Genomic DNA, 25,780 nt, shown 5'->3' on the forward strand with positions numbered 1-25,780 from the left:
AGAATCTACATCACAAAACACATATAAAAAAACCAGATTTCCCACTTTTCAGAGCATTTTTCTCGCAGCTGTGTCCCCCATGGTCACTGCTATTGTCTAAACCCTCCTGCTTTTGTTCACATGTGGCCTAAAATTGCAGGCTCAGGTCTTTAGTGCATGTTCCAGGTCTAAACGTCTAAGTTTCGGGTTCTTAACTCCGTTTGTTTTTCGTCACTTTTGTAAAAAAAAAAAAAAAAAAAGCACAAAAAAAAAGAAGCAAAAATCAATGTGGTTTGTTTGTCTGTCAGATTCGTATGAGGCCCTAATTCATGAATACTCAGTAAAGAGATGTGAAATATGAATGAGGATTAGTGTGGATGTTGCGGGGTGTATTTTACTGTCAGTGGATTAAAGAGCAGGGTTGTGGAATCGATGAAGAATCATGAAACCACACTTAGTGCTGAACATCTGGGTTACAGAAAGTGTTTAAACCCACTGATCAAATGTTGTGCACTCACGGGCTGCCGCGGAGGCCTCGCCGCTTACTGGCTCACTTCAGGCCCCCATTAGACTCTTAAGTTCAAGAGCTGACGGTAAAGTTGCTGTACGTCTTGTATATTTGCGTGTGCGTGTGTGTGCGCACGGGCGTGTTACTCAAGGTTGAACGCCCCCTCGTGGTTCATCCTGCAAACAGCCCCACCAAAAAGAAGCCTCCATCAGAGAGCTAAACCTAAAGAACCCCCCCTACTCACCCCCCACCTCATCTCACCCCCCACCATCCATCCAACCCCCCCAATACAAGCTTCCACTTTCTGACACGGTTTGAAACAGAAAACAATGACCGAAATAGGAAGAAATGTGTTTGGCTTAATGGGGACAACCAAAGAGTGTGAGCACACTCCAGTTTATTCGTCTGTGGGGGGAGGAGTGCACGTTATGTTGGCACGTTATGACAGCAGGCTACAAACCAATGATTCAAAGCGAGAAATCTGCAAATAATAAATCAGAAATTAAATAAACTCAATAATTTCATACATTGACCTTTTCAGGATCAGACGCGTTGCCTTGAGGTACATCAAACCAGGAAGTCTTTAGAGGATAAACATGAAAAGTAGGAAGAACAAGGGAAAAAACACGCTGCTGTTGTTGTTGTTAATGTTGCTCATGGGTAATTACCAGCTTACTAAATGCTGTTATAGGTAGTATCTTTAATGACACTGTTTTCCAGGCAAGAATCGCACGATCATAGCTCTTAATGTGTCTGATGTAAGGGTTTATGCGTGCAGCGTAAACACCGCGGAGCTGAAATGATTAAATGTCTAGAAACAGGAAGAAGGGAAATAACACTTTTTAATTTGGCTCATGCTTTAGGCTATTTGTGTGGTTAATATTACAGGGGCGAGGCTTAGATATGCCCTCTCAAATCAGGTGGGACGAACATGTAATGAATCCCCCTCTTTTTTTTTTTCCAGTTTGGAGTGTAAATGCGGAGCTCGCCAACTGCATTTCATTAAAAACAGAAAAAAGAAAAAACGACATCCGTTTGGATCCGCAATCAATTAGGTAATGAGTGGCAATGCATGTTTCATATGTTTTCTCTCGCAACTCTCCCCAAGCTAAAGATTTATAACAGTGTGATGAAGGAACTGAGGAATAATGCGGGGCCAATTGTTATCGTATCACTTGACAGCTCTCACTTCTGCAGGCCTGCAAAGGTGGTTACAGGTTTTTGAGGGAAATATTAACTTAAACGTGCTTCCCTGCAAAACTGTGGCCCAATAACTTCTGCTTTGTGCCTTGATATGCTCTTTTTTTTTTTAACCTGTTTTTCTTCCCCTGTAAAGATGGACAGTAACTATTTCAGTTCTTGAACATTCCCTCATTTATAAATCCTTGCTGCAACTATGCCTAATTTTTAGTAATACTCAATTAATTAGCCATTTAATATTGACATGAATAAATTGAGCGCAAATGGGTATAAAGGCATTAAGTTTTTTACCCCGTTAATTGAAATTAAACATATGATCATCTACTCCCCGAGCCCTGCGTCGCTCCGCCGAGCCTCCTCATTGGTGGGCGCACAATACAACCGGGGCGTCATTGGCCCACGGGATACGCAGCAGCCAATCAGCGCGCTCCCCCGCCCGACTCTATCAGGGGTTGGCGGTGACGTGGAGGCAGCGCTCGCGTCGTGATTGGCTGGATCCGCTGTGAGTGACGGGCAGCTGGCCGGCGCGTGTAGGTTAGGGTTCCAGGGGGTTGGAAGCGCGGGCGCTGTCCGCACGAGAGCAGGTCCTGAAAGGCGGCGTGCGCCACCGTGGACGCAGGGCGCAGGCAGCTTCTCTCAGTGCAGCTCAAGAAGCCTGTTTATGTACATATTTGCATCACAGCCTCTGGTGTTTTCCGGCGTGAGCGCGGAGAAAAAAAACCAAACTACCTTTTGATTTTGGACGGGACTGTTTTCTTCTCCAAGGCGAAGAAACGCGTCTCCAAAGTCTCACATAAACCGGGAGTCCAGTTCGCTACGTTTGTGCAGCGAGTCCTGGTCAGCACTGAGGGGGGACAGAGACAGTAGAGTGACCAAGCTGCCTCTCGTTCACACAAACAAGGATAACAACTCTCACATCAGCCTCAGCAGCTTTTACTCAAACCAGAGAGTGCTGCTTTTCTATTTTCCCGCTGCGTAATTCTCTGTTTTTTCCTCCACCACCACCCCCCCCTCTTTTTTTTGGCACGCTGGATATGAGACTTCAAGATGTGAGCGCTCATCCGCTCTCGCTCGCTTTATTGATGGGAGATTATGAGCAAATGTTAATGTGAAAGCAACTGCCGAGGACGTTTTTTCTGAGTAGAAGAAATGTGCAGCAAATAACCTGGAAGAAGAAAAAATAACCGTGGATCTGTATAGAATATTTTTATTTTTCGAACTGGGGTTTTTTCTTCTTCTTATTTTGCATTTTGAAATATTTTAACAGACTGAGAGGAGAAAGTTCAGCCCCCACCGGTTAAGCCGCAGTTCAGGGGTCACGGCCAGCGGACCGAGGAGAGAAAGAGAAAGGGAGGGAGGCTACTTTCTTTTCTCTACATATATAGATTTTTTCCTTGCATAAGTTTTCATCATCTTTTTTTTTTTTTCTTTTTTTTTTTCCTTTGGACTTTGGCGACTCGGTGTAGACGAGCACCTGAAGGAATGAGCACCACTGCTGTCGTTTCCCTCCTCTGGTTTTGGAGACGCCAGAGCAGCCCCGGTGTGCTGTCCTGTCCCCATGAGGAGGGAGCCCGTCTCTGATTCATATTTTTGACGCCATTTCTTTCTTCCCTTCCACCTGAAAACCTCCAATTTCTATGTTTTTGAGATATTTTTGTTCGAGGCAAAGTACAACCTTTGTTGACGAAGCATTTTTTTTTTAATTAATTTTTTTTAAAAAGCCTCTCTGAAGGGAACTGGTTCCTCTTTCCATCACTGGAGGTCACGGTGTGTCAGTAAAGTAGCCGACTGAAGCGGGGCGTCCGGTGGCATTTTTTTTTTAAAGACCGGGGGCCCTCCAGCCCGAAACCCACTGATGGAGATTCACTGTAAGCACGACCCTTTTGCGGCAATGCACAGTAAGTTTACAAGTCTATACCCCCCCCCATCTGCTCTAAACTTAAACTGCCCCCACATCACCAACTCTGTGTGCATATGCAACCATACCAGCGGAGCAATAGCAGCTCCAGCTGCACCACACACTGCAGAAACAGCCTGCCTTGAGCCCTAAAATCTAGCTGCCATTTATTCATTTTCTTACTTAAAGGAAATCTAAAAGTGTCCAGCAACGCTGAAATAATATCAGCTTTTTAACAAAAACCCGTTTTGATATTGAATTGATCTGCCATGATTTAAGACATTTAAAAGCATTCCGGACGAAACTTTGGACATTTCTAGTGGAGTGAATTATTTTTTCACATGTTGGCAAATATTTGTCTTAGTTTTAAAAGCAGCATTTAGAGGGTTGCTCCTCTTACTGACTTCCTAAGAGATGGATTTTTTTTTTTGCAGTGTTTTTAATCTGGACACAAGCAAAAGTTTCAGGGCAAAATTATGTGATTTAGGTTTTTTCCCCCCCTACGTTTGTGAATGTGCTATTTATTCTTCCACTTTTCATGTCTTGTCTCTTGCAGTATTTTATCAAACGGGCTGTACTAACTAAAAACGTGGAGCTGAAGTGATTTTTTTTCTTTTTGAAAAAAGGTGAAATGTATTTTAATGCAGGCTATGCGGGGCTACATTTTGTTGTATTCGTTGGTGCCTTGTGCGAACGGTTTTTCTGTTTCCCCCTTTGAAGAGAAGAGGAGGTGCAGGGGTCAGAGAGAGAGAGTGAGAGAGAGAGAGGGAGAGAGAGAGAAAGAGAGAGAGAGAGAGAGAGAGAGAGATCGGGGTAACAAAGCATGACTAAAAGCTGAACTTGATCCACAAACAGTAACAGTGTTTCTGCACATAACCAGGTTAGACTGACGCAGGTGCGTGAGATGTGCTCAGAGCCTGGTAATGATAACAAGGTGAGAGTCTGTTGATCCCCCACAGGGAGACTCTCCTTTCGCTGCCCCGGCAGGTCACACAGGTTCAGCCTCACAGCTTGCAGCGGGCTCGGTGTCTTGCTCAAGGACACTTCAGCAGCGCACGGTGCTCGGGGACACGCAGGGTCCAGTCTGCAGAAAAGGGGGACACAACTTGTTCACTCAGTCGTGACGTGGCGGGCCCTGCTTTGTTGTTTCAATCCACTTTCCATCCCCAAACACAATCCCTTCACATGCCATTTATTTTACTATATCTATTCAAGTACCATGGCCTCTACGAGTCTATAATACAAGAGCCAGTGATTATTTTGCTTTTTCAATCTCTCAGAGTTTGAGCACAAACCCCACTGAGCTTTACAGGAGTCCCATAAATATCTGAAATGAATATCAAAGCCTATTTTCTTGTATTATCAACTCCAAAGATTGGCTGTAACGGAGGCCCAGATGATAGGAAATAATTAATTTAAGCACTTTGCTTGTACTTTCAGCAAGCTTGATAAACCCTACTAGCATTTATTTTAAAAACTGCTTCTAACAGAGTCCCATATTCAGTGGCCATGAATGCTATATTTCGCCTTTTCGCCACTTAAAAGCTGAATAAAGCGCCCTACAGGCATTTTAGCGTGTAATAGATTATGCATTATATATTTTATTGCGGTTTAGTCCCGGAGAGAATCCGTGTTATGTGACTGACAGAGGTTCCCACGGTGCGTTATCCTGCAGGATTAAAAAAGAAAGAAAAAAAAAAAAAGCTGCACACACGCATCCAAAAACTAGAACGAATCACGTTTCCTCTTCCCTGCCGTTTCACCAAAGCCAATGATCCGCGGTGCTGACGGTAACAGCGGAGCTAAAGTTATATATGTCAAAGCCCGGAGACGCATTAAAACGATTACACCTAAAAAATGTCAGAGGCAGGGAGAGAGAGAGGTTAGGAGGAATCGACTGTGACGCGTGGAAATGTTGTTGGGCGAGTGTGGATGTGCGCCTTCGTGTGTGTGTGTGTGTGTGTGTGTGTGTGTGTGTGTTAGAGAGAGAGAGAGAGAGAGAGAGAGAGAGAGAGAGAAAGAGACACTGTGTCTCTGTGTGTGTGTCACACTTTCATAAAATAGCCTCAAGTTCAGAACATGAGGTTTCTTTTAAGCTCTTTTATGTTGGGGTGTTATAATAGAGATTGTAAAGTTTAATATCAGGGATTTATTTTTATTTCATTCTTTATAAAACAAAGGTTTCACATTAGTGTGTGCACTTTGCGCGCGTGTGTGTCTGTGTGTGTGTGTGTGTGTGTGTGTGCTGACCCCAAAGGCTGACAGTTATGTCCAAGTATTGTTTCTACTTATTTTTTCGTTTAAGGAAAATCAGATTTTTTGTTTTTTTTTTACCTCCAGAGTTACTTTATTTATCCCACAGTTTTCTGTGATGTCACTATCTTATATGGTTTATATCTTTCCTGTCACGCCACGATCCCTCTTGGTTTTAACTTTGGAGCGTGTTTTGCACCACAAGCAACAATATATAGCGGTGATGTTTTAAAAAAAAATAAAAAAAATCCATACCAGGTAATTGTGATGATAATGAGCTGAATTTCATAATCACGTATTGTAATGGTAATGGTGGCATGCTGAATATTAAGTAGGCGAGGCTGTGGCCTACCTTTAGTGATAGACTCATGAGTTCGCCTCAAGAAAAAGAGAGAAATCTGACAGGCAAAATACATAAACACAGTTTCTTCATGAAAAAAATGCATTAATCTTCATTTGAATTAAATTGTATTTTGACCACTGCTCACTGACAAAAACGAAAGCAAAGAAATGGCAATTATAGGTTGAAGTAGGATTCATTTATTACATTTTTAAGGTGACCTTTTTTTTTTTTTTTTTTTTAAATCAAATCAACTTTTTCTTGCTTGTATCAACGGAAAACAGACTTCTTTTGATCTAAGATAACTTTTTAAAAAATATATATAAATCTGACCGTTTATTAACAAGATCCCCTGAGTAACACTTCGCCAAGAAATATTAATTATTCCGCCTCTCATGAGAAAAATAACACCATACGTGGAAAACGCCTGACTGGCACATCTCACACATCTATTCACTGTTTGCTCAAGGAAATGTGCTTCATCTGTATTCTCGCGGGCAACTTTCCAAACGGGTTTTCAGCCAAAAGTAATTTCTAGTTCCCTTTTTTTCTTTCAAGAGAGAAGAGAGAGAACCGGTGGCGTTTTGTTGCGATTTCTCTTTTGCTTTATTTTTGAGTCGTCAGGCCGTGACGACGCAGATGAGAGATGAGAGAGAGAGAGAGAGAGAGAGAGAGAGAGAGAGAGAGAGAGAGAGACATAAAGAGAGAGGGAGACATATAGAGAGACATAGAGGAATGTAGCGGGAGGAGAGAGACAGAGAGCCTAATGGACCTTATTTTCTGGATGGGGGAGCTCCAATATATTCTGCTTTATCTCTGTATTTTTTCCTCCCGGAAACAGTGAATCAATCAAACATTTTAGGAGGTGCTGGGCTCTTAAGGCAGCTCCTATAAAGGGCAAATAAATAAAATACAACAGGGATGCATAATGACCCCTTGTCCCCTGGCTGTCTCTGTCCCTCTCTGATTCTGTGTCTCCAGGATGAAAATGAAGCTGCTGCCTCTGCCAAAAGCCCCCCTTCCTCCTCTGGAGACTGTAGGTTCAGCTTTTGCAGAAAAACCTTTAAAAGCCAAGAGCCCTAATTTGGCAAAATCTTTGTATCTAATTTGCAACAAAACGTCCCCAAGCCCAGCCAATGTTGATTGAATTTCTTGGAGCAAGTGTTTAATTTGTTTGGTCAGTGTAATGAATTACTGGACCTCTGTCACTTAAGTCTCACAGCTGTGAGGTAATGCCAGTCCCGAATTCCTCTGTAAGGTGACGTGTTTCCAAATTAATTATTTAGGCTTCTGTCCACAAGAAAGGGATTAGATTCCTCCCGAAATGCAATGCAATTTTAAGGGTATTTTCCTGTTACATTAATAAAACTGCTAGATTTAGTCTCTTATCATTTCTCTCACTGCCTAATGCCTCGCTGTGTAAAAACATGCCATAGAGGCTTTAAAATGCAACTTCTATCACTTATTCAGAGAATTAGGCTACAGTGGCCGATAAACAAATGCTTTTATGGAATGTGTAAGTTATTGCGTTTGACCCTATCAGTATTTATAGGCTTGGGAAATAAATTTCAAACGCATAATCCCCCATACCCTACCCCAAGAATGGTGAGAGCCTGAACGCCTAATGCCAACAGTAAATACACAGATAAGTGAATAAATAGTTATCTGGAGGTTTTTGTAGGTCACAAGTCATTCCTCTCCATCTCTTTACAAAGCAAGGCGTATTTCATGCCCTGGCCCAGATAGGAAGGGTGAAAGGAACCATTTCATTTACTCTTATCTGAGAGGGAGAGAGAGAGAGGGAGTGAGAAAGAGAGGGAGAGAGAGAGAGAGAAAGTCTTCTCTGCAGATACCTGTGCTGAGGAGGATGTAGCACAGTAGGCTTCTATAAACGACCCTGCAAAAACTGTGCTTTCATCCAGCGAGAGGATTCAGAACATAATAATAAAGAGGAGGGAGGAATAATGCCTTCACACAACTGTAAAAACATTCAGAGAGAGCGAGAGAGTGTGTTCAGGGCTTGAATTTGTCCATGTAGGTCAGCAGGTTCGCTTTGAGGACTCTGCCTGAGTGTGTGTGTTTGTGTGTGTGTGTGTGTGTGTGTGTGTGAAAGAGAGAGTGTGAGTGTCCTGTCTGCGTCACAGTACCCAGTGGGACATTACAGCTATGACTTCCAGTAAAATCACAGAAATCTGTTACAGTAAATCAGCAGATTACTCTTCCTTTTTTTGGTTTAATTACAGTAAAGGACTACAGAACAACATTTACAAGAATATTAGGGTTCAGAGGGACACAGTTGTGCTTGGTTTAATGTGCTGACTGAAAAAAAAGGTTGTTACGCCCTTTGAGACAAACGGAGTTTGGGCCATGCAGGAAATACAACTGACTTGACTTCACTAGAGTCTCTACCCGGCTCTGTCCCAGGAGCAGAGAGCACAGAATAGTGCCAACCTTTATCAAAAACTACCAGCAGGCTCACACACAGGGAAGCCGACAAATCATCATAATAAATGATTTCAATTAAATACTATTTCAAACAGCAGACACTGTGCAAATCAGCTTTCTGGGTTTATGTCCTAAATATTTACAAATAACAGCATTACAGCGAAGTGAGCGCCTATGCATTCAGAGATGTCCCAGTCAGCTTTTGACTCACTGCTCCGCTCGTGAAGAGCTGTGGCTGCTTGTTAAACGAATACCAAATTACCCAAATAATCTGTAAACCAGTTCAACAAGTCCAAGACAACACCACTAAACTATGATCAGCTTTTTTCACAGACATTACAGTGTCACATGTGGTATTATGACATTGCTGCCCATCAGAGGGCATAAAGATATTTAGACATATTAGGGTATACTTAAAAAAATAACATGTATTACCTTGGACCTGAATGATTTTGCTGCGGGGCAGTGCCACAGTTGGTTTATTAAAGGGCTTAATTATTATTATTTTAAAAAGCAGCAGAGATCCTGAATTTTAGTCCCTGTATGAGTCCAGCTCCAAAAACCCTGGATCCTACACTTCCCATAATGCAAAAGCGTAAACATTAGATCCTCCAAACTGGAAAAATTTCCTAGCCCCCAGTTAGTAAAGTAAGGTTTCTGTAATTTGTAATATTCAACCTCAAGCTGAGATAACCCTGATGACATCATCAGGGTTATTTTCTCTGGACTTGACAAAACTCCTCCAAAGCTCCAAAAGTCATTAAACAACTGTTTTTACAACGTGAATAAAGTGACGTGTGAAATCAGTGACGTGTCCCTTCGATGCACCTGTCCCACCAACACAAATCTGAAAAATCAAAACACATATCCTTTAATGTAGTGCACTGCTCCTTTAATTGAAGATAAATGCCAAATGCTTTTGATACAGCTGATGTGATTATAATGTCTATAAAGTTCATGCTGGTTGTTACATTTCATGCCATTTAGACTTTCAGCCTTGGGTGAGCCCAGCTTTCATGCGCGTTGCATAAATATGACTGTGTCTATATACTGCTGTCTTCTTCTAAGGAGCGATTGCTTTTCAAATTGTGCTGTCTGCAGCAGGCATCTGCATAATGAGGCTTCTTCTATCTCAAAAAATAAAGCGGTGAGGAAGAGAGTGACCATTCACATCAACCGTTTGGAAATAGCTGTGTTTGATTTCACAGAATGAGACTCTCTAGACCTCACAGTTCTTTATTTATCCTCTATGTGTGTATCTATTTATATTTGAGCTGGAGGAGGCTGTGTGTGTGTGTGTGTGTGTGTGTGTGTGTGTGTGTGTGTGTGTGTTACTCTTTATTCTACGCTGACGGGAGAAACAGGAGGACAGGGGGACAGGTTCAGGGGACAGCTTTGTGTTTAAGGGGGTATCCCTGCTGGGGTAATGTGTTTAAAATCTATTACCCCCACAGCTAGGATTAGTGTGTGTGAGTGAGTGTGTGTGTGTTTCCCCTAAAGACATAATCACTATGGTAATACAAAAGCCAGTGGATTATGTGGTAGAGAAATCTGGTTGATTTATACTCCGCCTTTGGTGAGATATATAAATGTACAGTATATACATAGGCTGCTACGCCCACACAGTTCTCGTTCTCACTTCCTCACTCCTACACACTGTATCCCACTGCTGCTGACTATGGTGGCTGACTAGCATCATCGTCTCAAAGCAAGAAGTGCCTGTCTGGGCTCTGACCTGACTTGGCTGGTTGGAGCCCTTGAGCGGCGAGTGTGACGAGGTGTGAATGTGTTTGTCTAACTAAGTGCTTGCCCTAGACTGCTGACCCGTCCAGGGCCTAGCCTCCTCCAGTGCAGGCTGGGATAGGATCCAGGACTAGTGTTAGATAGAGCTGAGGCAAGTCTGATAATTGATTAATTGCAAAAATCCCATTAATTCTCTGGAGCCAGCTTCTCATCTTGGGACTTGGGACTTTTTTTTTTTTAATGCTGTCTGACTATCTGACAAAATAGATGGATGCAAACTACATAATGTATAAATGAACTTGCTTGGTTATACTTTTCTCCAGCTCACTCCCATTCTCTACTTATTGTCCCTGCTCCTTCGCTGCTGCTGTCCAATCAAAATGGAAGTTTGTCAGATTAATTAACAGGCAGCTATGATTTTCTGCGTCTTATGGATACAGTGGAAGACGAGCGAAGGATTAAAAATAGTTTATAATGACCCCACGGCCAGAATTATGTAAAGGTTTAGCTAGTTTTCTCCTCTGTTCTGTTCTTGTGTGTAGCAGTCTTGTTTTCTTTCATTCATTTCCTCTCATACTTTCATCCCTCAGGGGGAATATTAGTGGTATCCTTCAGTAAGGGGCCAGGGCCAGGCCTTGGTCAATAATTAATTGAAATCCCTTCATTTACTTAAGATCTAAGCTTACTCGGCCCCGGGTGAAAATGGGCTAAGTTTGCACTTTGGAACAGTACAACTGATTTTATTATGCTGATCCAGATAAATCTGTGGCAGGAGAGAAATCACATGTATTTGAGATAGTAAACTGACTCCAGCCAGAAGCGAAAGCTTGTGTGATCGTACTCCAGATAGTGCAGCTCCCCCGAAGTTAATATTTCTTTACCGAACCTCATAAACATAAAGTATTTTTTAATGTGAGAATACAGCTTTAGCAGCTGTTTGACCCACAGAAACAACTGTTAAAGGCACAAACACAACATTTTGTTGGTGAGCAGTTGTCAGTTTTGTCTTTCACTGGATGAGAGAGAACAATTAAAGCAGATCAAATGTGGATGCTTTACTACAGAGTGTAATGGAGCTTAAGAAAGAGGTGGATCCTGACGAATGACTGCTGATGCTTATGTAGACATTGCTGTCTGAACTAAAAAGCCTTATAACAAGATATTTTAACTCCGGCTGCTTAAATGGAAGACTGAGTGTAAATGTGGATTTTCTGCAAGTCACTTGTTTCTTGAAAACTTCTCCGTCTATCTGTTATTTTGTAATCTAAAAAGAGATTATTGGCGGTTGACAGAACAATCATATTTGAAAAGCACTTGAAAAAAGCTGCCTCCTGTGCAATGTTTGTGACATTCTTGTGCCTGTGAGGAAAGATCAGACCACAGACACTAATGATGGAGTAAATGAAGTTCGAGTATATGGTTAATAATGAGGCTAATTAAGCTTGTTTTATATTACTGGGTACTTTTTATCTATGATCATTTAGTCCTCTAAAAATCTTGTCTCATCATTGCCTCATCAACCATCATTTGGCCACTCACATTTGAATAAGTTTATCTTTGTTTCATTTCATTGCCTGTCACCTAATTAAATTTCTCAGTGGTTTGAGTTAGGCAGCCATAATATTCCTCTCTCTCACTCATCCTTGACCGTCTTTTGATTCATTTCTCTTTTTCGTAGGGCATGGAGGAGTGAACCAGCTTGGAGGTGTATTTGTAAACGGCAGGCCCCTCCCTGATGTAGTGCGACAGCGAATAGTAGAACTCGCTCACCAAGGGGTTCGGCCTTGCGACATCTCACGCCAGCTACGAGTCAGCCATGGATGCGTCAGCAAGATACTGGGCAGGTAAAAGCCGCCACCAACCACATGGGAACAGTCCTGAAAATATTTACACCCTTCTTACACGCTCAGCAGTGCGCCAACAGACTGTGAAGTTGTGTGACCTGTCACAGTTGGCTAAGTTGTGTAAAAATGATGGCTTCCTGGTTTGACACCACCTTTTATGCATAACGGAAATCTTTGAGGTGTATTAAACAGGACACCAGAAAATATCTGGTTCATGTTCTGGTCAGTTTTTTGTTATCAGGGGAAATGAACACACAAAGGCGGTTTCAGTGTTGGCTAACTATATGTTAAACTGAAGCTCCTGGAAGGTCTCACTACCTGTGCTTACACAGACCCTAATCTTCCAGAAATTATAGGAATAATAACCCATGTACATGTAAAACTGTATAGTCTGATTAAATGCTTAGGGGCATGTAAAGGCACATCTTCATCAGATCCCTTTATTCAGAGACTCTAATCATCATGATTTCAATCTGACTGAAGAGATATTGCCAATGTAATTGCAGTTACTAACTACTTAAGTGTCCATTCTGCCATTTCTTCTATTACCTCAGCCTAAACATGCTGCGTTTTCAAGGCCGTCTTCCTTCGTTTTCGCGTCTCTTATTTCTCTACCTCTTGTTTCTCGCAGTCTGTGCTCTCGTCTTCTTTTGCCTTTTTACCTTCCTCTGCCCTCTCTGTATCCTGTATTTCTTGCTCAACCCTTCTCAATATTTCTGTCTCTCCTCACCCCCCTTTTCTCTCCCTCTCTGTCCGTCTCTCTCTCTGCCTTTTCAAAGCTAAATTCAAGAGTAAATCCCTGCTCGTTCCGTCCCCCAGAGAAGAAAAGGGGACAAAAGGGAAAAGATTCATCACTTTTTGGAATTAGCATCAAAATGAAAGTGGCACCATATTTCTGCACCCACCCCAAAAAAAAGAAGACAGAGGGAGATGGAGAATAGGAGAAAGACAAGAACAAGGAACACAATCAAAAGGGAAAAGGCGTGTTAAAGAAGAAGAGTGCAGGAAAAAGAAAAAACGAATGAGAGACAGAGAGACCATTTGAGGGGACGGAGGGGAAGGATTAGCTACAGCGACCCTCAGCTATATCAAAAAATGTGTTGCTCATTGTTCTCCCTTGCCTCTCCTTCTCTCCCTCTCTCTCTTTCTGTCTTTCTCTCTATCTCTCTCTCTCTCCCCTGTCCTGGCCGTTCAACTCACTGAAGCGTTACCGTGAGGGGGGAGGAGAAGGGATCGAGGGATGCAAGGAGGGAGGGAGGGTTGTTTTATCCTCTACTCTCTGTCTCTCTGGTGCCAGCAGAACAAAAACACCAACTCTACCACTCTGTGTGTGTGTGTGTGTGTGTGTGTCTGTGTGCATTGGCTCATCGTTTGCGTGGATATCAATAACCATGCTCGTTTATTCACCAATGATTCAGCTGTGAATAATTTAAATAGTTTTCCATTTGGAAATAGATTGTTTTTCCTTTTAGCTGTGTTTATACTCCAGCTGTGAATAGTCAAAATGTGCAGCACACCCACATATGAGCACCACACGCATGCACAAACACACACGCACACAACACACACACACACACACAAGAAGAAAGACAAGGAAACGCACATTTATAGGAACACACATCTTCACGGAAGGGATTACTCTACCGTACAGCGGTGGAGAGAGAGAGACAGAGAGAGAGAGAGAGGGAGAGAGAGAGAGAGAGAGAAAGAGAAGGAGAGAGAGAGCAGCAGGTTTAAGACTGACTGACAGCTTGCATCCACACACAGCATCCCCCCTTTTCTGCAAGCTGTGTAACACATTTGCTGTCCTCCCACCCCCTGCACCCATGCCCCTTCTGCATGCAAATACATTCATGAAATAGCCATGGTGGACACGGAACGCCTGAATCTGTGAGCGTGTGTGTTTGCACGAGTGTGTGTGTATGCGTGTGTGTGTGTCAGTGTCACCCTCTTCTTACCTCTGTGTCACAATGTGAAATTGCCAGAGAAAACAACAGCCAGCACTAGTCAGACATCATAAATATTTTTCGTCATTTAGCCGACACTTATTCACAGTTCGTTCTTATACCTGTGACATTACAAACAAGAAGCAGCGAGGTTTTCATCAATTTAACTTATCAGGCAAGTCCCACTTCATATGTTGTAAAACTTAACCTTCTAATGGGACTGGATCGTACTGAGTGATATAATCTATATGGTCAATGTTTATTTCTTATCATTAGGATAGTTGTGTCCTCTATTGGTCATTGCATTATATGATACAATAATGTTCATTTCTGGTGTATGTAAGGTACCAGGTGTAAACAACCTCTTTTTATACTTTCTGCACTAATGGAGACCCTGCGAGGTTGAAACCTGAAACAGCAACATGAAAAACTAAAAAACCTAAAAGGTCAAATAGAGCCAACAACTCACCGAAATACCAAAGGAGTCATTTACTATAGAATTCACAATAGTGTTGAATTTGTTATGAGTTTCCTCAACTGATTCAAGTAATTAAGCCAGAAAGCATGAAAGCTTTCATCATCACCTCAATCTAAACATTAGGGCAAGTCCACCTTAATACAATATTCACATGTCCATATGTTCATTGAAAGAGTTCTTGGTCGCTATTATATCTCCTGTCAGTTCTCGCTGAAATAAAACAAACTCTAATGTTCAACAGAGGCTAATATGCAGATTTAGCAGTCCAAGTTAAAACAAAACAAGTGGACAGCTTCCAAAGTTTTGGTCTTTTTAGTCCAAAGTTCACGTTTATGTTTCCCCAGAAAGTGTTTCCTTGTTAAACTGCAGTGGACGGGTATGCATAAAAAGGGAATTTCAACATAACCTCTTGATTTGACTAAATAAGAGTTACCAGAGCCTCAGTTGAATTCATGAATGCACTTTTACACAGCACAGCAAGGACTGTCAGTCATGAGTCATTTCACTTCACTTTGTCAGTGTGGACAGAAAGAATATTAAGAACCCACAATTACTCTTTTAATCTTAATGGATTGGTGGGTATTGTTTTAAGTGAAAAAATGTGTAACCTAACTGCCCAAGACACAGGAGGTTCATCTTTTATCAAGATATCGGGGAGGAGGGCAAGGGACAGGGCAGAGGGATGTGAAGTGTTTTTTGAAGAGCTCTGATTCAAGCCAGACCGCAGTGGGAAGGTCATTCCTCCACTGGAGAGTCAGGAGGGTAAAGAGTCGAGACTGAGTGGAACATTGTCCAAATCACCACAAGGAGGGGACAACTAAAGGGCCAGTAAAAGAACAGAGAGGTGTTTTTTTCATATGCCAGTCCAGTACATAACTGCTGAGTTCAGCAATGAAGCTGCATACACAGTTTTCTCGCTGTCACTAATGCTGGCCCGACCATCTTGATGTGATTTCCGCTAGTCCCATTTTTCTGTTTTAATAGACGATCAAATGAAAACAACGAAAGGTGCCTCGGGTGTCTAATTTGAAGAGTAAGGCTGGTGATATTCTATACTTTCTTTAATTATTACCAAAACCAACAATTACTTTATCTTTCCTCTTTAAAACTAAAGCCTGATATAGTTTATTCACGTGCCATACGTGAGTCACACTGTTGCACTCATGGTCATATTAGCTCATCACTGTATGTATGGGCACTGCAGTTCATTTTGAGTTGACTTCACATTCATCATCCTGCTGTTGTAAAGAGTCACAAATACACCAAATCTGAAGCTGAATATTCATCAATTATCTAAAAATGAAAACTAAACTATATTTGTGAAGAAAGTAATGATTTACATCTTCATCAAGGACCAATGGGCTTGGAGTTGAGATCCACAAACAAATTTGTCGACATTATGAAAAGTTAAAACCATGTTAACTTGTTTATATTCTTATTTAGGAGGGATCTGATTACTTTCCCACAATTACCTGCATTTATAAATGATGTCAAAATAAGAGCATCAATGTCAGAGTAACTGTCATAAATGTACATTTTCATGGTTGTTAAAAATGTGGTACATTTTAACCAGTATCTGAAAACAAGTTTGAATTTAAAGATTTAACCTTCCAGAAGCTTTTTTATTCAAGACTTCTTCCAGAGATCCATCTTGTGTTGCCCCTCATGACCGACGTGAATATCTTCTGTGGTTTGATTGGCAGGTACTATGAAACGGGCAGTATCCGCCCCGGGGTAATTGGGGGATCAAAACCAAAGGTTGCTACTCCCAAAGTGGTCGACAAGATCGCCGATTACAAACGCCAAAACCCCACCATGTTTGCCTGGGAGATACGGGACAGGCTCCTGGCCGAGAGAGTGTGTGACAACGACAGCGTCCCCAGTGTCAGCTCCATCAACAGGTACTGCAGTCTGTGTAATCTGTGTGTATTTGAGTATCAACTTATAGCAACAGGTACTCGCAGCGTAGGTAGAGCACAGCTCAATATAATACCGTGTGTTTTATGTGTGTGTGTTTGTGTGTGTGTGTGTGTGTGTGTGTGTGTGTGTGTCCGCGAGTGGAAAAGAGAATGGCAAAGAGGCCCCAGTCTCCATATGTATGAAGTGGCTGCAGCTCAGTGGTTCAACACGATGGTACAATGACAACCCTTTCCCCTGAGCATAGAGGCAGAGAAAGGGAGGGATAGTGAAATAAGAGAGAGAAGGAGTGAGCAAAAGAGGCAGACAAAAGGGAAGGAAGGTGTGCGAGGGTAAGGAAAGAAACAGACACAAAAGGAAAGGGAAGGAAAGGAAAGGAGAGGACAGGACAGGAGAGGAAAAGGAGAGGAAAGGAAAAGAAAGAGGAAGAAAAGGCTTGCATGAGCAGCCAAGCAGGAAGTGTGAGGCCCCTCTGCCATGTCAGCCTGCCTCAGCCACTTCACACACACACACACACACACACACACACACACACGCACACATATGCACACAGTTTTGCTCCCACGATGGTCATGTTCTCTCTGTCATTCAGAATCCTCTCTCACACACACAAACACACACAAACGACCACTTCACACACACTAATATCTCCTCTCTCCTCCTGCAGGATCATTCGGACAAAGGTTCAGCAGCCCGGCCAAACGGGCTCAGTGTCAGCTCACAACTTAGGTAGGTCACTGCTATAAAAATCCTGTTTCCAACTGTCAAAGCAAATTTTACAGCAGAGCTGGTATTTTGTGAGTCTCTCAGGAGCGGAGCCTGTGCGCCGTATGTCGAACAACTAAACGTATTGAGATTCTAGACCTTCTCTTATTGTGACAAAACCTGGTGTGAAATGCTGTGTGCCGGGAACGTCTTCGCTTGAACGCTTTTATCAAGATGTCCCAAAAATGAGGAGTCCAAATTTAAAGTTGCCCAACAGGATGCAGGCTCCTGATTGGTGCATTTTCAGCTTCATGAGAACATTCACATTTCTGATCAGTGCGTTTGGTATACTGAGGATTTGTGTGGTAGTAATTACCAAAAGTGCTTTTTGCCTCTATTGTCAAATGTACAGTGATGAACTGATGTGGAAAAAAGAGAGAGAGTGAAAGACGCCCAGGCAGACTCAAACAGGGGACGTTACAATTATATAATCAGTGTCCGAAACCCCAAGGCCACCAGGACACTTTATAGATTCCAAAATCTTTAGCAGGACGACGCTCCAATTAGATGATTTACGAATGCAACCGAGCACAGATGTGTTTTTTAATATAATGAGCTGCAGGTATCATATTCAAAAGCAGCAATAATCAAAACAATAATCAACATAAGGCGTCTTGTAGGAGCTCACAATCAAAGCATCTTAAATATAATTACAACACAGTATAACAATAAAAGAAGTCAGTGAAAAAACTTCCTCCGACAATTTCCTCTGAAACACATTAATTATTATTATTAATGAAGGTGTTTATTATTATTATTATAATATTATTAACACCAAATTGTGAGCACTCAAAAGTCTGCTAATGGAGATCCTGATTACGATTAGTGTTTAAGTTCACAGATTCTTAATTACAGCAAGGTAGCATTATAAATCGGGCAAATTGGACAATTGCCCTGAGGCCCCAGACCCTCAGGGGCTACAAAGGCCCATATTTATAGTGTGTCAATTGGTTTCCATTTGTTTGGAAATATGCGCCACTACATCACACAATCAACTGAAATCACAAAGGCCTCAAGGCAAGTCCTGAATTATCATTGACCTTGTCTGTTAGTACCTGTCCTCTAAGGGGATCTGTGCCAAAATATATATGGTGCCTGATCCTAAATGAGGGATTTTTTACCTTTAGTGTGTTAATTGGTCCGTGTTTTGTTTGGCCAACACAGACAGTGAAGACGTTTGAGTAAATAAGCAAAAAAAGGGATTCTTACATGTGATTCAGATTTTTTGATGAGTGAAATTAATACTTCTGATCATAAACTGATGCTGTGCACAATTTATGGAAGTCATGAAATTCCGAATAACCCTCAAACATTAAGGTTCTTGTTAGGGGTTCACATAATTATGTCTATTAAAGTAACATTTTGAACTGAATAAACTAAAAGAAGACCTCTAATTCTCCTCCTTCAGACTAACAAGGCTTGACTGTTTGTCTTTAATCATGTTACAGACTGAAGCAATATATCTATTACAGCTATGACTGAACATTATTTCCTTTTATCCGATGAATATCTCAGAATACAAATAAATATGACAGCCTATCGCTTTCTCTGTCTCTCTGCCTCTCTCTCTTCCTCACTTCACCCTGCAGTGAATTGTGTTTCGGTGTCTCTCATATCTTCATAATCGCACATTGTCTATTAATCTAAATTAATTTCACACACACTGCTCCCTGACTCCTGCCTTTTACACACATTTAGCAGACACACACATACGTCCACATGCATACACACCTAGATGCACCCAGACACACACACACTCACACGCACACACAGGCAGCACGCTTACAGATTACACAGATAAATGGGTCCCACTCCCAGGCGGAAAATTGAACATTTGGATTTGCAGAATAAAAGCGTTACGTTCTGATAAAAAAAAAAAGAGTGAAAAGAAAGAGAAAGGAAAATCAGATAATTGAAGTGCTAAATCAAGTGATGGGAAAAGGAGGGATATGCATTCATTATACTCTCCTTGTTGTTAGCAAAGGAGTAACGGATGGAAAGGGACCTTGATCGTCTGGTTTATCGTTTTTTTTATTCCCTTTTCGGTCTTGTCTTTCTGTGTTTGGGGGGTCTGCTGGGAGAGAGGATTAGGATGTCTGTCTCCACACCTTTCTGTCCCTCCTGGGATACCATACTGTCACTCAACCCCACGTCCGCTTACAGGGGCACAGATAAGGGACCAAGGAATGAGTGACTGTAAGTTTCGGTGTGTGTGTGTGTGTGTGTGTGTGTGCTTGTGCTTGTGTGTGTTTCAGGAGGTTGCCAAATGTGTGTGTGTGTGTGTCACTGAAGCGGTGACAAGTATGTCGCTGTGTCGCCCAGCGAGTAACTTGTCTCCTCCAGGGGGAAGATTAGAGGAAGAGACATGAGGAGCAAAACACAGACAGACTCATTGCCTTTGTGACTTTTTTTCCAAGCTTCAATTTGGTCAGTGGGGCTGAGTAAAGTTTCAAAAGATTAAAGTGCATCTATGTTGAGTTTAAGGAGAGAAAAACAGGATTTTATTTGTTTAGTATCTTCGATTGTGATGCCGTCATGTGGCGATAAAAAGAACAATAAACCCTGGCGGCTCACAGTCGCTAGTTTGGACATATTATCACCCTTCATCTATATGTAGTAACATATGATTCAACATTTCACACAACTCATTTTGTGTGGGTGAATGGTTCTGGTTACATTCAATGTGGCCTTTTATTAGAGTTCTTACTTGTGTTTTAGGTCCTAGCAAGTTATCATGTAAATTTAGCTGAGATATTTAGATGATAAGGAACAACAGCTGTCAGTTTCTGGCCTCTGTAATGCAGTACAATTTTATTTGTCTATTTAACATCACATAAAGAAACCTCTCTGGCAATGCTTTGAAATTGCACATGAAGAACACAGTAGTGCCATTGAGCTCCTGAGAAGGAGACCTTCTGAGTCCAAAATAAAGTGCTTTACCAGTAGCAGCAGCCAAATGTGTATCTTTAAGTTATTTTTTAGAATGGCAGCAGAAGTTTCATTTAAATTTCAGAGGCTAAAAGTGTATTCACCCCTACAGTAGATTCCTTTGCGTTTTTGAATTTCCCAGACAAATCCAGAATTTTTCTCAATGGGCCACTGAGTTAAGGAAGCTCACACACTGCACTCTAGAAACAATATGTATGTTGTCATGTGGTCTGTGTCTGCAGCGACGTCTGTGGCTGCCACACAAGTGTCGGCAGTGACCAGCGACTCAGCCGGCTCCTCATACTCCATCAGTGGCATTCTGGGTATCAGCGCAGCTGCTGACGTGGGCAAGAGGAAGAGGGACGAAGGTAAGCAAAATAATATGTGTGTGTTTGTTTGCATACATCATTGCTTTTTTTTTTGCAGTAATGGCATTTTTCAAGTGCATAGGTACAAATACACAACACACACAAACACATTATATGATGATGGACAGCCTCAGGACCCCCTCCTTACCCTTCCAGCATGGAGAGCCCAGATGGAAAGAACTCCGCACAGGAGGATCAATGACAGATGTGTGTGTGTGTGTGTGTGTGTGTGTGTGTGTGTGTGTGTGTGTGTGTGTGTGTGTGTGTGTGTGCGCGTGTGTGGGTGTGCGCGCGCGCAATAGGGGAGCTCTAAACCAAACATCTTCATTCAGAAATGCCTGTTTATTTACTAACAGTGCTTGACTGGAGAGCTACCTGAGAAGTCACATTATGCATGCACTATTGATCATATACGCTGTCATAGTGGATCAATTTTGTATGCATGTTAATGGAGGTCTTCGCTTGTGTGTTTGTGTGCACATTTGGGGGTTCTCATATACTGTACATATACTGTGTATATGTTGGTGTACATGGGTGTGCATATTTGGGAGTGTGTATGTGGCAGTGTCAGTGGCATTAAAAAGCCATCACACAGACAGTCTCCTGCGGTAAATGAGACAGGACCAGATGTCGGAGCGAGGGGGGGTGACAGAACGCCACTGGGGACTATTTCCCGCTCTCCCTTTTCAGCACACGGACACAAACACGGACATGCACACACACACACACACACACACACACACTTAAGAGTATGGGGTCCTTTTCCCACTGCTGATGAATTTCCAAAACATTCCAGCAGGTTCCAGGATGAATCCCAGGTGCACCTTGAGCGTTCTGCTATGCTCGGATACAGCCCACTTACCCATCAGCAGAGCACAAAGACTTTAGACCTGACACACACACCACACACACACACACACACACATACACAGACCCATGCAGGGTACAGACGAATAGTGATGACGTTTGTTCTAGAGAGAGACGTCTGCTTTCACACAAGGGTAGCTGATAGTTTATGGTGTCAGATTGTACACAGACTGGAAGTTTACCTTGTTTTGTAAACAAAACAGTTTCTGGCCCTCAATCACTGTTGAGTTTGCTAATAAAGTAGAAACTCGATAAAAAAAGCCTAAATATCGCTAATTGGTTTTTACAGTTATACCAATTAAAGACAAACTGCGATAAAGTCCAATGGAAACCATGAAATACTTTAAACGCGTGCTTTAAAAGTGAAAAACTGTGCAAGACAAAAACCTGATTTGTGTGGGCCCATGAGGACACTGTAACCTTCCTCAAATTAAAGCATGACATAAGCTTAAATGCCATATTTCCATCACATTTTCCACTTTGTTTTCCACCATTTAACAGGCGCTCTTTTATTTTCGTCATCTCGTTGCACCCTCTTTGCCTGCAATGGTTTAATGATACCTGACTGGAGAATTAGCGGCACCAACTCTTAATATTTGTATAACAGAAGTGGATGGCAATACACATTTTCCTTAACAGATTTTCCGGAAATTTAGTTCAGTTTTCCCTACATTTGGATGGAAACTTAACTCTAATTACATCAGAGCATTTTACAGAATGTCATGTTTTCACAGTATACATTTTGAGTGTTTATAGGATGAAAAGTATGTGTAATTAATGATTAGTTGTTCTTGTTCTAGGACTCTAGTGTTTTACCTGCTGGTTCACTGACATGGCTTACAGGAATGGAGCCATTGATAATACTACTAGTTACACCTGTGCTTTTCCAGCTATAACAAGTCGAAATGTATCAGGGGTCTACTTTTCTTATAAAGCCATATTTCATTGACAAGAATAATGAGTCATGTATAATTACATAAATGCATCCCACACTATTATGTCTGATCTAATGTCTGTGGCAAAGACTCTGTGGTTGAATCTGTAGCTCAAGTAGAAGCTCTGTAATCTAATTAGCAGCATTATTGTTTCACTATGTTCTTCATATGCATGACGTGCTACACCATGTGCTACATGTGTGCTTTGTCTGTTGATTTATGACTGGACCTTGTGTTTTATAATTCACTCTGAAATATATTGTATCACTTCACGTTTCACTGAAGCAACCAGAAAGCGTAATTCGAGCATTGTGTTGCTTCACGTCACGTTTTATCTGCAGTGTTTCTGTGGCAGAGGTCTGCGCGGTTGGCTCTGTGGTCTAATTAACAGCATTGCTAATCACAGCTTCCATTAGAGCAGCCCCCACTGGATAATGACACACACACACAGCAAGGGGTGACAGGGGGAACAGCATGCACTGACATGGACAGACAAACACATACACAAATACACAATAATGCAAGCCTCTCTCACACACTCACACCCATATGCTTGTCGGTACAAACATTTGTACAGAGAAGAAAAAAAAGACAAACATACACAAGTCACACACACACACACACACACACACGGCCAACAATCATACAGCCCTCTCTTTTTAACTCTGTCATTGTATCCATTTCTCAGTACAGGTGAATTTGTAATATATGCAGTAATGAGACGGTTACAGTGAACCTGTCTGTCATATACCTCAGTACATCAGGAAAGGTTCTATGCATACATATGTATATAAACGTACATACATGTAAGTGTGTGTGTGCGTGTGTGAACATGTGTGCACTAAACCTTTTATTACTGCTGTAACTTACGAGTATGGAAATGGCAGCTGTGCAAGTGATGGGAACACAGGAAGGCGTGATCATGGCATGTGTGTTTCTATGTGAGTGTGTGAGTCTGTATTTGTGTGTGTCAGCAGGAGGAGTGTGTGGGGGTAAAGCCCTGTGGTGACCTGTGCCCCCAGCCAAAGCAAGGGGGAAGTGGGGGGGTGACCAGGGGCAAAATGTAGATGAATGGAAGCGAATGGAAGAACTTGACTTGTGGGGCCAAAAGGGGACTATTGTATCGTAACCTATTCTCTTACTCACAGAGGCTGTGTGTGTGTGTGTGTGTGTGTGTGCACTCAACATGGATATGGCGTGTTCAGGACAGATGAGCCTGTTAAGATAGGGAATGTTTCTTTCCTTGAGTAAAAAGTATTTGTAGTATGTTTGAAAGAGAATCATATTTAGTGGTTGTTAAAAAGCCTGCAAGAAGAAGAAATATTGACAATGGTATTTACCCAGAATGCCACGATGACCTCTCACCCCCTTGTGCATCAACTGTGACATGCAGCAGCTTACTAGATAAAAGACTGGGAGTAAGCAAAAGATGGAGGATGGAGGAGAGGAGGGAGGGGAGCTCCGCCCTTCACCCCGAGTTCCTCTCGGTGCCTCCCACCCCCCAAAAACTTTGATCTCCGTAGTTTGGATGGGACACACACACACACAGTCACACACACACACAAACACACACACAAGCATGGACAGGCTGGGTCTGTGAGGTCAGACTTACGACCCTTGTCTTATCAGTATGATAATCTATGTCAAGTGCAAAAGGATGCACACTGGCGGTGTCCTACCCCCTGCAGACAGACAGACACACACACACACACACACTCACACAAACATGTAACAACCAATTTAACTCTCAACGGCATTTGGATTTAACTGTTCCTGGGTAGTGGAATAAATGGTAATGGCAGGCCGAGTCAGAGTGAGGTGGTGATAGAGATAGAGAGAGAGAGAGAGAGAGAGAGGCAGAAGGCGGAAGAGAGAGGAAAAGGCAGAAAGGAGAGAACAATAAGGGCTCATTGTTTGTTTTGTTCTGCTCTGAAAAAGAGGGAAGAGAAGTGCTTCCCTTCTGAGACTGACTCACAGAGATAGAGGCAGCTGTGAGTGTGTGTGTGTGTGTGTGTGTGTGTGTGTGTGTGTGTGTGTGTATGTGTGTGTGTATCTGACAGTGAATAGGATTTAACCCGTCACGGCAATGAGTTTCTTTACCCATCCATGGATACAATGAGACCAGCCGGATATCAAGCTACCCATCCACACCCACATCCACAATGAGACATGCACACACACAAGCATACACACACCTTACACACATTCATACAGATGAATGGACAATATTGATTATCATAAATAAAACCTTTGTTCTTACAGCTCGATTACAGCAGGATCTGTGGTCTCCTTCGTTCTCTGTCTTTCTCTGGTCCTTTGTGGATGCTCCGTCGTGATAGGTTTGGGTCAGTCTTTCAGTCTGTGTTCAGGTGTGTGTGCGTGTGTGTGTGTGTGTGTGTGTTTGTGTGCGTCTGTGTCTGTGTGTATGTGTATGTGACATAGAGAAAGCAGAAAGCAATAAGCTGGCTGAAATGGTGCCATCAGAGCTACATGATTGATCAATTGAATTCCATCATGGGGACTGGCCGGTGGGATTAAATGGGTCACTGTGGGTTACCAGGCTAAAGCGTCATACTGGCTTTATCTCCCCCTGATTGGTCTGTCACCAGAGACCTGAACCATACACTCACACTGCTCCCAGCATCTGTATATGAGTGTGTGTGTGTGTGTGACTATAGTAGAGAAAGAGATTATGATCAAGCAGTGTGTTTGCGAGAGAGTGGGTGAAAGAGGTTTTGTGTACTGAAAAGGTATAGCCAGGTGTTGGGAGTTATGCAGCACTGAGTGAGTGTGAGGGGTTAGTGGCTAGATACTCTCATGATCTCATGATTTGGGGTTTGGAAGTCCTTGAAGTCCTTGAAATGAACTGTGCTAGGTCTGGATTTATCATTTTATTAAATTTTACACACAGACATCAGCTCTACGAGGTTATAGCTCAAGCTGGTTTGCAACCAGTTTAAGTAGCATTAAACAGCTGCAGAATAGTATGTGGTTAAATATGTAAATCTACTATTTAAAGGATATTTCTCTTTTATTACAAGTTTAGTCTTATTTCATGGTTAATAATGGTAACATTGTACTCACCAAGTTATTTGCTAAGATGTGGGAACGCAGCAAAGCTAAAATGAAGTCACATGGGTCAAACACATGAGCAGTGAGATGATAACCCTGGTTGTACAAAAATCCTGAGGTTAGCCTGACTTGTTGAGGAAAGAAAACTATAGAAAACGATAAATCTAGTATCCAAACTGTCTGTCTGTTGAAAACTATAGAAAACGATAAATCTAGTATCCAAACTGTCTGTTGGACCTCTCTTTTTTTCAACCTTGAGCCAATGTACTGCTGTAGTTGTGCAAACACATGATTT

The 25,780-nt window shown here is 42.1% G+C and overlaps 1 protein-coding gene across 1 annotated transcript in view; it reads left to right on the forward strand.

Moving 5' to 3' along the window:
• Positions 1–25,780, forward strand: part of pax5 (paired box 5) — a 51,655-nt gene that overhangs the window by 3,666 nt on the left and 22,209 nt on the right. Inside the window, exons 2-5 of the mRNA XM_070856533.1 lie at positions 12,044–12,209; positions 16,337–16,534; positions 17,218–17,279; positions 20,486–20,611. Coding sequence (XP_070712634.1) covers positions 12,044–12,209; positions 16,337–16,534; positions 17,218–17,279; positions 20,486–20,611 — 552 coding nt within the window. The remainder of the gene's footprint in view (positions 1–12,043; positions 12,210–16,336; positions 16,535–17,217; positions 17,280–20,485; positions 20,612–25,780) is intronic.

The sequence above is a fragment of the Pempheris klunzingeri genome, chromosome 3 (assembly GCF_042242105.1).
Source record: "Pempheris klunzingeri isolate RE-2024b chromosome 3, fPemKlu1.hap1, whole genome shotgun sequence".
Classification (NCBI taxonomy): domain Eukaryota; kingdom Metazoa; phylum Chordata; class Actinopteri; order Acropomatiformes; family Pempheridae; genus Pempheris; species Pempheris klunzingeri.